This window comes from Festucalex cinctus, chromosome 9 (assembly GCF_051991245.1).
Source record: "Festucalex cinctus isolate MCC-2025b chromosome 9, RoL_Fcin_1.0, whole genome shotgun sequence".
NCBI lineage: Eukaryota > Metazoa > Chordata > Actinopteri > Syngnathiformes > Syngnathidae > Festucalex > Festucalex cinctus.
Genome location: NC_135419.1, coordinates 29,776,532 through 29,792,676, shown reverse-complemented (window position 1 = coordinate 29,792,676; position 16,145 = coordinate 29,776,532). Strand labels below are relative to the sequence as shown.

The following is a 16,145-nucleotide window of genomic DNA, read 5'->3' as shown; positions in this document are numbered from 1 at the left end:
AACGACAGGGGGAAAAATTTTGACTTTTCGAAATACTATATGATGAGGGCGGGGCATCAAAATTTGTGTTTCACAATGAAAAAGGATATGCTTGATAACTCCCCGGTACATGCTCCAAAAAATCCCAAACTTGACATGTATGTTTATCGTCAAGGCCTGAAGTTATCTCTATGACAACATTCAGTTATATATGCAGCGCCACCTAGCCCTTGAGGCATGAAAAAAAAATACCCCACATACGGTATTTTGTACAAAAAATGTACACTCATTCTAAGTGTGATAACTAAGTCATTTATGAATATTTTTTTAGTTTCCACCACTCAAAATGTTCACTGGCATCAGACTTATCCAAACATATATATATTTTTATTTATTTTTGATAGCCTCTATGGACATTAAAAGCAATATCGTGAATGAAGGATATGCTTAATAACTCCACGGTACATGCTCCAAAAAAATCCCACACTTGACATGTATGCTTATAATCAAGGCCTGAAGGTATCTCTATGACAACATTCAGTTATAAATACAGCGCCACCGAGCCCTTGAGGCTTATATAAAAAATAAAATAAAATACCCCACATACGGTATTTTGTACAAAAAATGTACACTCATTCTAAGTGTGATAACTAAGTCATTTATGAATATTCTTTTAGTTTCCACCACTCAAATTGTTCACTGGCTTCACACCGATCCAAACGTATGTACGTTTCCATTTTGTTTTATTCATTTTTGATTGCCCCTTTGGACAATAAAAGTAACATTGTGCAATGAGTACAACGAGCGATGATGTGTATATACACTTTTACAAAAAAATACCAATCAGGGCAACTCATTGCCTAAAAATAAATAAGGACGCTGATTTTTGCAGGTCTTAACAATCACCAAAATCCGTTGAGCTTGACAGACACTGGCAAAAAAAATATTCTACATGTAAACGTTTATTATGCCATTTTCAAAGAAATTTTGCTTCCAATATGCCAGTACCCCAACGTGCCAGTACCCCAACGTGCAAGTACCCCAACGTGCAAGGACCCCAACGTGGCCCGGGCTGCGAGGGCCCTTTATAGCTGCTCGCAGCTCTAGTTATTATTATTATTATTATTATTAGGGCCCGAGCAGCTACCGCTGCGAGGTCCCTATTGTTTTTCGATCGGATTATTATTATTATTATTATTATTATTCTTCTTTTTCTCCGTAAACGATCACGATTTTGGGTACCTAAACATTTACGAAAACTCACCAAACTTTGCACACTCCTCAGGCCCGGCGAAAAATTTGATATTATGAAGTCGTCATAACAACGCGACTCTATAGCGCCCCCTAGCATAGAAAAATAAAAACCAAGCCCGGCATGTTTGAGCTAGAGCAACGAAAATTGGCAGGCACGTGTAGCACCCCGAGACGCACAAAAAAGTCTATTGGGACCATGTAGCTAAAATGTACAGGAAGTGAGCTATGAATTTTTTAATGTCCAATTTTGGCCTATTTTGGCACATTCACTGTGGTCATGCTTTTTCCCCCTTTGCAAACATTTTTCATCCAATTGACTTCAAACTTGGCATTTATCATCTCAAGACCTGAGAGAACAACTGGGGAAAAAATCTTGCCTTTTCGAAATACTATATGACGGGGGCGGGGCATCAAATATTGCCTTTAAAATTTCATTTGTCCAGAAAGAGCAAATGCTTAATAACTCCCATGTTCAAGCTCCAAAAAATCTCAAACTTATCAGGCAACTTAATAGTCACGGCCTGAAAACATCTATATGATAAAATTCAGTTATCCATGTAGCGCCACCTAGTGGTAACAATAATTGTCAGACTTTACGTTTTTAGCTACTGTGCTGAGCTCGTTGAAGGGATCCAGTTGAAAATTGGTCAGAAAAGCCTTAAGATGTTGATCATGCCCCACACCGAATATTGTAACTTTTCGCCAAAGAGCGTGGCCGCTACGGTGCCGCAAAGTCTGAAGATTTCTCGTGACAACAAAAGCTGCATTAACTTGACCGAGATGATGCTATCTTCTCAAAATTGTACACAATTGATGAGAGTCCAGCTCTAAAGACATCTACTAACTTACATTTCATCTAACTGATAGCGCCACCTAGTGGCAATTTTTTTTCTTACGAATTTTCTTCTACGTTTTTCTCCAAACACGTTAACTGGACCTACCTCATATTTGCTGAGATGAGGGTTTCGGCCTTCATGATGTCACAACACGAAGTTTGTGAGTTTTCGCGAGTCGCTGTGGGCGTGGCTAAGCGCTGTTCGCCAAGAAAACAACGCCAATTTTGAGGGCCTAAACTGGCACAGAAACACACGAAACTTGGCACACACAGCTGGCCTGGCAAAATGAGCAATTTCTTATCGCCGATTGTGCTATTTTTACAAAAATGACTCAATAGCGCCCCCTAGAAATCTTTAACGAAACAGCCCCAGTTGTACGTTTAAGCAAGAACGACGAATATTTTTAGGTGTATGAGGGAGCCCAAGACCTACAAAAAAGTCTCTTGTACCCATATGCTAAAATGAACAGGAAGTGAGCTACGAATTTTTGAATGTCCCATTTTTGACGATTTTTGCACATTCACAGGGGGCAGACTTTTGCCCACTTCTCCTACACGTTTCATCCGACTGAGTTAAGACTTGGCCTGGACCATGTCAAGACCTGAGCCAACGACAGGGGGAAAAATTTTGACTTTTCAAAATACTATATGATGAGGGCGGGGCATCAAAATTTGTGTTTCGCAATGAAAAAGGATATGCTTGATAACTCCCCGGTACATGCTCCAAAAAATCCCAAACTTGACATGTATGTTTATCGTCAAGGCCTGAAGTTATCTCTATGACAACATTCAGTTATATATGCAGCGCCACCTAGCCCTTGAGGCATAAAAAAAAAATACCCCACATACGGTATTTTGTACAAAAAATGTAAACTCATTCTAAGTGTGATAACTAAGTCATTTATGAATATTCTTTTAGTTTCCACCACTCAAAATGTTCACTGGCATCAGACTTATCCAAACATATATATATTTTTATTTATTTTTGATAGCCTCTGTGGACATTAAAGGCAATATCGTGAATGAAGGATATGCTTAATAACTCCACGGTACATGCTCCAAAAAAAATCCCACACTTGACATGTATGCTTATAATCAAGGCCTGAAGGTATCTCGATGACAACATTCAGTTATAAATACAGCGCCACCTAGCCCTTGAGGCTTATATAAAAAAAAAAACCCACATACGGTATTTTGTACAAAAAAATGTAAACTCATTCTAAGTGTGACGACTAAGTCATTTATGAATATTCTTTTAGTTTCCACCACTCAAATTGTTCACTGGCTTCACACCGATCCAAACGTATGCACGTTTCCATTTTGTTTTATTCATTTTTGATTGCCCCTTTGGACAATAAAAGTAACATTGTGCAATGAGTACAACGAGCGATGATGTATATATACACTTTTACAAAAAATACCAATCAGGGCAACTCATTGCCTAAAAATAAAAAAGGACGCTGATTTTTGCAGGTCTTAACAATCACCAAAACCCGTTGAGCTTGACACACACTGGCAAAAAAATATTCTACATGTAAAGGTTTATTATGCCATTTTCAAAGAAATTTTGCTTCCAATATGCCAGTACCCCAACGTGCCAGTACCCCAACGTGCCAGTACCCTAACGTGCAAGTACCCCAACGTGCAAGGACTCCAACGTGGCCCGGGCTGCGAGGGCCCTTTATAGCTGCTCGCAGCTCTAGTTAGGGCCCGAGCAGCTACCGCTGCGAGGTCCCTATTGTTTTTCGATCGGATTATTATTATTATTATTATTATTATTATTATTATTATTATTATTATTATTATTATTCTCCGTAAACGATCGCATTTTTGAGGACCTAAACATTCACGAAAACTCACCAAACTTTGCACACTCCTCAGGTCCGGCGAAAAATTTGATATTATGAAGTCGTTATAACAACGCGACTCTATAGCGCCCCCTAGCGTAGAAAAATAAAAACCAAGCCCGGCACGTTTGAGCGAGAGCAACGAAAATTGGCAGGCACGTGTAGCACCCCGAGACGCACAAAAAAGTCTATCGGGACCATATAGCTAAAATGTACAGGAAATGAGCTATGAATTTTTTTACGTCCAATTTTGGCCTATTTTGGCACATTCACTGTGGTCATACTTTTTCCCCCTATGCAAACATTTTTCATCCCATTGACTTTAAACTTGGCATTTATCATCTCAAGACCTAAGAGAACAGTTGGGCAAAAAGTCTTGCCTTTTCGAAATACTATATGACGGGGGCGGGGCATCAAATATTGCCTTTAAAATTTAATTTTTCCAGAAAGAGCAAATGCTGAATAACTCCCATGTACAAGCTCCAAAAAATCTCAAACTTCTCAGGCAACGTAATAGTCACGGCCTGAAAACATCTATATGACAAAATTCAGTTGTACATATAGCGCCACCTAGTGGTTACAATAAATGTCATACTTTACGTTTTTAGCTACTGTGCTGAGCTCGTTGAAGGGATCCAGTTGAAAATTGGTCAGAAAAGCCTTAAGATGTTGATGATGCCCCACACCGAATATTGTAACTTTTCGCCAAAGGGCGTGGCCGCTACGGTGACGCAAAGTCTGAAGATTTTTCGTGACAATAAAAGCTGCATTAACTTGACCGAGATGATCCTATCTTCTCAAAATTTCACACATTTGATGAGAGTCCAGCCCCTAAGACATCTACGAACTTATATTTCATCTTACTGATAGCGCCACCTTCTGGCAATTTTTTTTCTTACGATTTTTCTTCAATGTTTTTCTCCAACCACATTAACTGCACCTACCTCATATTTGCTCAGATGAGGGTTTCGGTCTTCATGATGTCACAACACGAAGTTTGTGAGTTTTCGCGAATCGCTGTGGGCGTGGCTAAGCGCTGTTCGCCAAGAAAACAAAACCAATTTTCAGGGCCTAAACCGGCACAGAAACGCATGAAACTTGGCACACACATCTGGCCTGGCAAAATGAGCGATATTTTATCCTGGATTGTGCTATTTTTACAGAAATGACTCAAAAGTGCCCCCTATAAATTTTTAACGAAACAGCCCCAGTTGTACGTTTAAGCAAGATCTACGAAAATTTTTAGGTGTATGAGGGAGCCCAAGACCTACAAAAAAGTCTCTTGGACCCATATGCTAAAATGAACAGGAAGTGAGCTACGAATTTTTGAATGTCCCATTTTTGACGATTTTTGCACATTCACAGGGGGCAGACTTTTGCCCACTTCTCCTACACGTTTCATCTGACTGAGTTAAGACTTGACCTGGACCATGTCAAGACCTGAGCCAACGACAGGGGGAAAAATCTTGACCTTTCGAAATACTATATGATGAAGGCGGGGCATCAAAATTTGTGTTTCGCACTGAAAAAGGATATGCTTAATAACTCCCCGGTACATGCTCCAAAAAATCCCAAACTTGACATGTATGTTTATCGTCAAGGCCTGAAGCTATCTCTATGACAACATTCAGTTATATATGCAGCGTCACCTAGTCCTTGAGGCATAAAAAAAAAATACCCCACATACGGTATTTTGTACAAAAAATGTAAACTCATTCTAAGTGTGATAACTAAGTCATTTATGAATATTCTTTTAGTTTCCACCACTCAAAATGTTCACTGGCATCAGACTTATCCAAACATATATATATTTTTATTTATTTTTGATAGCCTCTGTGGACATTAAAAGCAATATCGTGAATGAAGGATATGCTTAATAACTCCACGGTACATGCTCCAAAAAAAACCCCACACTTGACATGTATGCTTATAATCAAGGCCTGAAGGTATCTCGATGACAACATTCAGTTATAAATACAGCGCCACCTAGCCCTTGAGGCTTATATAAAAAAAAAAAACCCACATACGGTATTTTGTACAAAAAAATGTAAACTCATTCTAAGTGTGATGACTAAGTCATTTATGAATATTCTTTTAGTTTCCACCACTCAAATTGTTCACTGGCTTCACACCGATCCAAACGTATGTACGTTTCCATTTTGTTTTATTCATTTTTGATTGCCCCTTTGGACAATAAAAGTAACATTGTGCAATGAGTACAACGAGCGATGATGTATATATACACTTTTACAAAAAATACCAATCAGGGCAACTCATTGCCTAAAAATAAAAAAGGACGCTGATTTTTGCAGGTCTTAACAATCACCAAAACCCGTTGAGCTTGACACACACTGGCAAAAAAATATTCTACATGTAAAGGTTTATTATGCCATTTTCAAAGAAATTTTGCTTCCAATATGCCAGTACCCCAACGTGCCAGTACCCCAACGTGCCAGTACCCTAACGTGCAAGTACCCCAACGTGCAAGGACTCCAACGTGGCCCTGGCTGCGAGGGCCCTTTATAGCTGCTCGCAGCTCTAGTTATTATTATTCTTTATTCTCCGCAAACAATCGCGATTTTGGGTGCCTAAATATTCACGAAAACTCACCGAACTTTGCACACTCCTCAGGTCCGGCGAAAAATTTGATATTATGAAGTCGTTATAACAATGCGACTCTATAGCGCCCCCTAGCATAGAAAAATAAAAACCAAGCCCGGCACGTTTGAGCTAGAGCAACGAAAATTGGCAGGCACGTGTAGCACCCCGAGACGCACAAAAAAGTCTGTTGCGACCATGTAGCTAAAATGTACAGGAAGTGAGCTATGAATTTTTTAATGTCCAACTTTGGCCTATTTTGGCACATTCACTGTGGTCATGCTTTTTCCCCCTATGCAAACATTTTTCATCCCATTGACTTCAAACTTGGCATTTATCATCTCAAGACCTAAGAGAACAGTTGGGCAAAAAGTCTTGCCTTTTCGAAATACTATATGACGGGGGCGGGGCATCAAATATTGCCTTTAAAATTTCATTTTTCCAGAAAGAGCAAATGCTGAATAACTCCCATGTACAAGCTCCAAAAAATCTCAAACTTCTCAGGCAACGTAATAGTCACGGCCTGAAAACACCTATATGACAAAATTCAGTCATACATATAGCGCCACCTAGTGGTTACAATAAATGTCATACTTTACGTTTTTAGCTACTGTGCTGAGCTCGTTGAAGGGATCCAGTTGAAAATTGGTCAGAAAAGCCTTAAGATGTTGATGATGCCCCACACCGAATATTGTAACTTTGCGCCAAAGGGCGTGGCCGCTACGGTGACGCAAAATCTGAAGATTTTTCGTGACAATAAAAGCTGCATTAACTTGACCGAGATGATCCTATTTTCTCAAAATTTCACACATTTGATGAGAGTACAGCCTTAAAGACATCTACGAACTTCTATTTCATCTTACTGATAGCGCCACCTAGTGGCAATTTTTTTTCTTACGAATTTTCTTCTACGTTTTTCTCCAAACACGTTAACTGGACCTACCTCATATTTGCTCAGATGAGGGTTTCAGCCTTCATGATGTCACAACACGAAGTTTGTGAGTTTTCGCGAATCGCTGTGGGCGTGGCTAAGCACTGTTCGCCAAGAAAACAACGCCAGTTTTGAGGGTCTAAATATGCGCAGAAACTCATGAAACTTGGCACACACATCTGGCCTGGTAAAATGAACAATATTTTATTGTTGATTGTGCTATTTTTACAAAAATGACTCAATAGCGCCCCCTAGAAATTTTTAACGAAGCAGCTCCGGTTGTACGTTTAAGCAAGATCTACGAAAATTTTTAGGTGTATGAGGGAGCCAAAGACCTACAAAAAAAAGTCTCTTGGACTCATATGCTAAAATGAACAGGAAGTGAGCTACGAATTTTTGAATGTCCCATTTTTGACGATTTTTGCACATTCACAGGGGGCAGACTTTTGCCCACTTCTCCTACACGTTTCATCCGACTGAGTTAAGACTTGGCCTGGACCATGTCAAGACCTGAGCCAACGACAGGGGGAAAAATTTAGACTTTTCGAAATACTATATGATGAGGGCGGGGCATCAAAATTTGTGTTTCCAAATGAAAAAGGATATGCTTGATAACTCCCCGGTACATGCTCCAAAAAATCCCAAACTTGACATGTATGTTTATCGTCAAGGCCTGAAGTTATCTCTATGACAACATTCAGTTATATATGCAGCGCCACCTAGCCCTTGAGGCATGAAAAAAAAATACCCCACATACGGTATTTTGTACAAAAAATGTAAACTCATTCTAAGTGTGATAACAAAGTCATTTCTGAATATTCTTTTAGTTTCCACCACTCAAAATGTTCACTGGCATCAGACCGATCCAAACATATGTATTTTTTATTTAGTTTTATTTATTTTTGATAGCCTATATGGACGTTAAAATCAGTATCGTGAATGAAGGATATGCTTAATAACTCCCCGGTACATGCTTCAAAAAAATCCCAAACTTGACATGTATATTTATAGTCAAGGCCTGAAGTTATCTCTATGACAAAATTCTGTAATAAATACAGCGCCACCTAGTCCTTGAGGCATAAAAAAAAAAATGCCTCACTTACGGTATTTTGTACAAAATTTGTGAACTTATTCTAAGTATTATAACTAAGTCATTTATGAATATTCTTTTACTTTCCACTACTCAAGATGTTCACTGGTATCAGACCGATCCAAACATATGTACTTTTTTATTTTGTTTTATTTATTTTTGATAGCCTCTATGGACAATAAAAGCAACATCGTGCAATGAGTACGAGCGATAATGGGTATATATACTTTTGGAAAAAATACCAATCAGGTCAACTCATTCCCAAAAAATAAAAAAAGACGCTGATTTTTGCAGATCTTAACAATCACCAAAACCCATTGAGCTTGACACAAACATCACACCTAGCAAAAAAAATCCACATTTAAAGGTTTATCATGCCATGTTCAAAGAAATTTTGCTCCTAATGTGCCAGTACCCCAATGTGTGAGTACCCCAACGTGCAAGGACCCCAACGTGCAAGTACCCCAACGTGGCTCGGGCTGCGAGGGCCCTTTATAGCTGCTCGCAGCTTTAGTTATTAGGGCCCGAGCAGCAACCGCTGCGAGGTCCCTATTGTTTTTGTAAAAATTATTATTATTATTATTATTATTAGGGCCCGAGCAGAAACCGCTGCGAGGTCCCTCTTGTTTTTGTAAGAATTCTTCTTCTTCTTCTCCGTAAACGATCGCATTTTTGAGGGCCTAAACATTTACAAAAACTCACCAAACTTCGCAATCTCTTCGGGCCCGGCGAAAAATTTGTTATTATGTAGTTGTCATAAAAACGCGACTCTATAGCGCCACCTAGCGTAGAAAAATAAAAACCAATCCCGGCCCGTTAGACCTAGAACTACGAAAATTGGCAGGCACGTGTAGCACCCCGAGACGCATAAAAAAGTCAGTGGAAGCCATTTCCTAAAATGTACAGGAAGTGAGCTCTGAATTTTTGAATGTCCAATTTTGTCCCATTTTGGCCCATTCACTGTGGTCATGCTTTTTCCCGCTTTGCAAACATTTTTCATCCAATTGACTTCAAACTTGCCATGTATCATCTCAAGACCTGAGACAATGACTGGGCAAAAAAATCTTAACTTTTCGAAATACTATATGACGGGGGCGGGGCATCCAAAATTGCCTTTAAAATTTCATTTGTCCAGAAACACAAAATGCTTAACTCCCATGTACAAGCTCTAAAAAATCTCAAACTTTTCATGCAACCTAATAGTCACGGCCTGATAAACATTTATATGATAAAATTCAGTTATACATATAGCGCCACCTAGTGGTGACAATAAATGTCATACTTTACGTTTTTAGCTACTGTGCCAAGCTCTTTGAAGGGATCCAGTTGAAAATTGGTCAGAAAAGCCTTAAGATGTTGATCATGCCCTACACCGAATATTGTAACTTTTCACCAAAGGGCGTGGCCGCTACGGTGCCGCAAAGTCTGGTAATTTTTCATGGCAATAAAAGCTGCTTTAACTTGACCCAGATAATGCTATCTTCTCAAAATGTCACACAATTGATGAGAATCCAGCCCTAAAGACATCTACGAACTTGTATTTCATCTTACTGATAGCGCCACCTACTGTCAATTTTTTTTCTTACGATTTTTCTTCAATGTTTTTCTCCAACCACGTTAACTGGAACTACCTCATATTTGCTCAGATGAGGGTTTCGGCCTTCATGATGTCACAACACGAAGTTTGTGAGTTTTCGTGAATCGCTGTGGGCGTGGCTAAGCGCTGTTCGCCAAGAAAACGCCAATTTTGAGGGCCTAAACCGGCACAGAAACACATGAAACTTGGCACACACATCTGGCCTGGCAAAATGAGCAATATTTTATCGTGGATTGTGCTATTTTTACAAAAATGACTCAAAAGCGCCCCCTATAAATTTTTAACGAAACAGCCCCAGTTGTACGTTTAAGCAAGAGCTACGAAAATTTATTGGTGTATTAGGGAGCCCAAGACCTACAAAAAAAGTCTCTTGTTCTTCTTCTTTTTCTTCTTCTTCTTTATTCTCCGCAAACGATCGCATTTTTGAGGACCTAAACATTTACGAAAACTCACCGAAATTTGCACACTCTTCGGGCCCGGCGAAAAATTTGATATTCTGATGTTGTCATAACAACATTAGTCTATAGCGCCCCCTAGCGTAGAAAAATAAAAACCAAGCCCGGCACATTAGAGCTCGAGCAACGAAAATTGGCAGGCACGTGTAGCACCCCGAGACGCACAAAAAAAAAGTCTATTGGGACCATGTAGCTAAAATGTACAGGAAATGAGCTATGAATTTTTTTATGTCCAATTTTGGCACATTTACTGTGGTCATGCTTTTTCCCCATCTGCAAACATTTTTCATCCAATTGACTTCAAACTTGGCATTTATCATCTCAAGACCTGAGAGAACAACTGGGCAAAAAGTCTTCGCCTTTTCGAAATACTACAGTATATGATGGGGGCGGGGCATCAAATATTGCCTTTAAAATTTCATTTGTCCAGAAAGAGCAAATGCTTAAAAACTCCCATGTTCAAGCTCCAAAAATTCTCAAACTTCTCAGGCAACGTAATAGTCACGGCCTAAAAACATCTATTTAATAAAATTCAGTTATACATATAGCGCCACTTAGTGGTGACAATAAATGTCATACTTTACGTTTTTAGCTACTGCGCAGAGCTCGTTGAAGGGATCCAGTTGAAAATTGGTCAGAAAAGCCTTAAGATGTTGATCATGCCCCACACCGAATATTGTAACTTTTCGCCAAAGGGCGTGGCCGCTAGGGTGCCGCAAAATCTGAAGATTTTTCGTGACAATAAAAGCTGCATTAACTTGACCGAGATGATCCTATCTTCTCAAAATTTCACACATTTGATGAGAGTCCAGCCCTTAAGACATCTACGAACTTATATTTCATCTTACTGATAGCGCCAGCTATTGGCAATTTTTTTTCTTACGATTTTTCTTCAATGTTTTTCTCCAACCACGTTAACTGGACCTAGCTCATATTTGCTCAGATGAGGGTTTCTGCCTTCATGATGTCACAACACGAAGTTTGTGAGTTTGCGTGAATCGCTGTGGGCGTGGCTAAGCACTGTTCGCCAAGAAAACAACGCCAATTTTGAGGGTCTAAACATGCACGGAAACTCATGAAACTTGGCACACACATCTGGCCTGGCAAAATGAGCAATATTTTATCGTGGAATGTGCTATTTTTACAAAAATGATTCAATAGCGCCCCCTAGAAATTTTTAACGAAGCAGCCACAGTTGTACGTTTAAGCAAGCTCTATGAATATTTTTAGGTTTATGAGGGAGACCAAGACCTACAAAAAAAAAAAAAAAGTCTATTGGACCCATAACCTAAAATGAACAGGACGTGAGCTACGAATTTTTGAATGTCACATTTTTGACGATTTTTGCACATTTATAGGGGGCATACTTTTGCCCACTTCTCCTACACGTTTCATCCGACTGACTTCAGACTTGACCTAGACCATGTTAAGACCTGAGCCAACGACAGGGGGAAAAATCTTGACTTTTCGAAATACTATATGATGAGGGCGGGGCATCAAAATTTGTGTTTTGCAATGAAAAAGGATATGCTTAATAACTCCCCGGTACATGCTCCAAAAAATCCCAAACTTGACATGTATGTTGATAGTCAAGGCCTGAAGGTGTATCTATGACAACATATATATGCAGCGCAAAAAAAAAAAATACCCCACTTACAGTATTTTTACAAAAGTTGAAAACTCATTCTAAGTGTGATAACTAAGTCATTTATGAATATTCTTTTACTTTCCACCACTCAAAATGTTCACTGGCATCAGACCTATCCAAACATAAGTATTTTTTATTTAGTGTTATTTATTTTTGATAGCCTCTATGGACGTTAAAAGCAGTATCGTGAATGAAGGATATGCTTAATAACTCCCCGGTGCATGCTTCAAAAAATCCCAAACTTGACATGTATATTTATAGTCAAGGCGTGAAGGTATCTCTATGACAAAATTCAGTTATAAATACAGCGCCACCTAGTCATTGAGGCATTAAAAAAAAAAAAACCCCACTTACGGTATTTTGTACAAAATTTGTGAACTCATTGTAAGTGTAATAACTAAGTCATTTATGAATATTCTTTTACTTTTTCCACTAAAGATGTTCACTGGTATCAGACAGATCCAAACATATGTACTTTTTTATTTTGTTTTGTTTATTTTTGATAGCCTCTATGGACAATAAAAGCAACATCGTGCAATGAGTACGAGTGATGATGGGTATATATACTTTTGCAAAAAATACCAATCAGGTCAACTAATTCCCTAAAAATAAAAAAGGACGCTGATTTTTGCAGATCTTAACCCCGGGTTTTCACTGGATGCGGTTGCGGTGCGGTGCGTCTTGACTGCGTGCTCCGGACGGGTCAATTTTTTTGTCAATCCACACCGGCTCCGCACAGCTGCGGTCCGGCAGCTCCGTCGCCGCCCACTTCCCAACGTGTCTCGCGGGACCGCGCGCGCGCGATCATGTGGCATTTCACAACGAGAGGTGGACTTCTTTTGATTTAACATTTTCTTCTTCTTCTGCTATGAGATTCCATGCAGCATCCTTTTTTTGGTTGTCCTTGTAAAGTATATTAATAACGAGAGTCGGGTCAGTGCGGGTCCACTCTTTATTTCTGTCTTCCCCGTCCGGCTGCCGCTCAGTACGGCAAGCGAGACGGGCACAACAAGCAATCGCGAACATCAAACTCACAATACATTACAGTCCTTATAAAAAGGATGTGCCGTGTCATATATTATTTTGTGGTTTTCCACCTCCAATATAAACCTCTCCTCGTCCATGTTCGCTGGTGTCTAAACCGTGAATGAGCACATGGCCCGGCGACGCCCACGTCACGTTTTGCTGAAAAACTTGCGAAATAGGAGCTGGCGAGTGTTTTATTCTGAAAGGTAACCGGAAATTTATTTTGAAACTGCCTCGGTCTTCCTGTCCCGCTCGATGTGTTTTGTGCTAGCTTGCCATTTGCCGGAGGCCTACCGCTGCGGCGTCCGGCAAAAATAGAAAATAGGCTATCCTTGCGGAAGGCTTGCGGCACGCCGCAGGCCTTCCGCAGTCGACACGCAACGCACCCGCAAGCGGTGTAAACTGCACCATTCGAATGAATGGAATCTAATTGCTTGCGTCGCCGGACCGCACCGCAACCGCACCGCAACCGCATCCAGTGAAAACCCGGGGTTATCTTAACAATCACCAAAACCCATTGAGCTTGACACACACATCACACCTGGCAAAAAAAATCCACATGCAAAGGTTTATCATGCCATGTTCAAAGAAATTTTGCTCCTAATGTGCCAGTACCCCAATGTGCGAGTACCCCAACGTGCAAGTACCCCAACGTGCAAATACCCCAATGTGGCCCTGGCTGCGAGGGCCCTTTATAGCTGCTCGCAGCTCTAGTTATAGTTTTGGAATTTTTCATTTTAGTTAGTTTTGATTTCATTTTGAGTTTTGTTTTTTAAATTGAGTTAGTTTTAATTTGTTTTCAGGGTTGTTTTGTTCGTTCAAAACAAAAATCATTTCGGCAACACACGTTTTTCACCGGATAAAAACTAGACTAGACTAAAATCATCATAACTATATCAAAATTTGAACCTCATGATACAATAAATATATGGTGGAGAGGATGGTGATAGTAAAAAAAAAAAAAAAAAAAAAAAAAAAAAAAAAAAGTCATATTGTAAATAAAATGAAATTGATCTCATTTTATCATTTCATCAGTTATGCACTTTTGTTTAATTTAGGTGAAAACTAATTTGTATTGTCTGTTCAACATGTTTCATTGACAGAAATTAATAAAGACACCGTTGTACTAAATGTGTCTTGCGTATTAAACTACAGTTACAAATAGGTGTGTTATTATTTTCTGTATAAAAGCTGAAATGAAAAATTGAAGGAAAATAGACTAAACTGTTAATTTAGTCGACTAAAATTGCTCTCTTTTTTTTTAAAAAGCATCATCTGACGTTTTCTGCATTCTATGACTTTGAATTTTGTTTAGTGTAACTTAGTGACCAACTTGCGGACCGCAGGCGCAGCAGCGAGCGACGCGGCTCATTGTATGACGTCATCTTCGAGGATCTCCTGACGAAATATATCAGAATAATAATTTGATTTATGTAAATTATGTTGTTAAATTTTAGTTTTGAGAGGCAACAAATTGACTTTCACACACATACACACACAAAAAAAAATTGGACAAAGGGGCAATTTGGGCATCAGCACCAAAAGGGCATGTGCCCTGGCAGCCATCGCCCCACCTCTGCCACGTGCCTGGTCACAGCGGCGGGCCACAAATGGCCCCTGGACACCGCTGATTTATAATGCTCCATTCACATATCTGCATGTTTTTGGACTGTGGGGGGAAAACCTGACTACCTGGAGATGCAGGCACCGGCAAGAACATAAACTCCAAACAGGAAAGCCGGAACCGGGAATTGAACCCGCAACCTGCCAGACATATGTAGTCCTTGTGATCATTAGAAGTTTCCCATCCTTGCTCAAGAATAATTGACACTCATTTTCTGGACAATTGAAATGGGCCGTTGACAGAAAATCAGTGACGGACCAGCCATATCAAAGGCTGCTGTTGGAATCACTACAGCAATTTGGTGTTTAGAAAAAAATTACACAGGCTACGGGTTCAGCACCGAGTGTAAAAATAGTTCTTACCTCTGCCCAGCAGCTCCATACAGAATATGATGTAATCTTTAACACTGGCCATCAGATAGGCACAATGAAGAGCTGTGGTTAATATGGCTGTCTGGATTCCACACCAACGCTCTGTGCGATAGTCACACATCACATAGTCCAACAGTCTAAAAACACAAGCACATTTATAACACTGGTTAGGGTTATCATTGAAGCTATGGCAGTTAATTATCAGATTCAAATCTGATACAACCAAATTCGCTTCGGATACTGTACTATTCATCAAACCTATTGACATACTTGAGTGCTTTGGCGTAATCTTGAGCTTGATAGTACTCCTCTCCCATTTGCACCACTAAGGGAAACAAAAACAAATGTATAGCAAAAGTATAAGTATAAGCAAAACTGTTGCCATATAATTATTTTTATTAATAATCAATTTTTTCTATGGTTATGATGGTTTTGGCACCTTAGTTAGTTGAACATTTGTTGTCCAACAATGTGGATAATCTCTGTTAAATTAATTCTTACAACATCACTTCAGTTCATATAGGTTATTAAGCTGTCTGAAGGTTCCACTGGAGCATGTCAACTGCACACTGCAACATCTAACTCGGTTTTCTTTGTATTGTCGCATAATAAAATAATGCATAGTGTGAACTTGCAAGGATCCAAAATTGTGTTCTAAATAAAATGAAAGTTTTTACAATGATTACTCATTGTAAAAACATTCACGGAAAAAAAAAAAAAAAAAACATTTATTTTCATCCACACAGATGCATTGGGAATGCTGCAAATCCAATTCCAAAACAGCCGCCTCTGAACTCTTCGCCTGTGACGCTGCCGCCTCTGGCCGTTTCGCCTGTGCCACTGCAGCCCCTGGCCTCTCTCTCCCTGGCCGACGCAGCCCCTGGCCTTTC

At 39.6% G+C, this 16,145-nt stretch overlaps 1 protein-coding gene across 6 annotated transcripts in view; it reads right to left on the bottom strand.

Annotated features, from left to right (window-relative positions):
- Positions 1-16,145, bottom strand: part of trappc11 (trafficking protein particle complex subunit 11) — a 411,517-nt gene that overhangs the window by 242,923 nt on the left and 152,449 nt on the right. For all 6 annotated transcript variants that reach the window (XR_013284891.1, XR_013284892.1, XR_013284890.1 and 3 more), the window contains 2 exons: positions 15,526-15,580; positions 15,247-15,392 (listed from right to left, as the gene is read on the bottom strand). Coding sequence is in view for 3 of the 6 variants with exons in the window: in XM_077531543.1 (XP_077387669.1) it covers positions 15,247-15,392; positions 15,526-15,580 (201 nt within the window). In the remaining 3 variants the exon portion in view is untranslated. The remainder of the gene's footprint in view (positions 1-15,246; positions 15,393-15,525; positions 15,581-16,145) is intronic.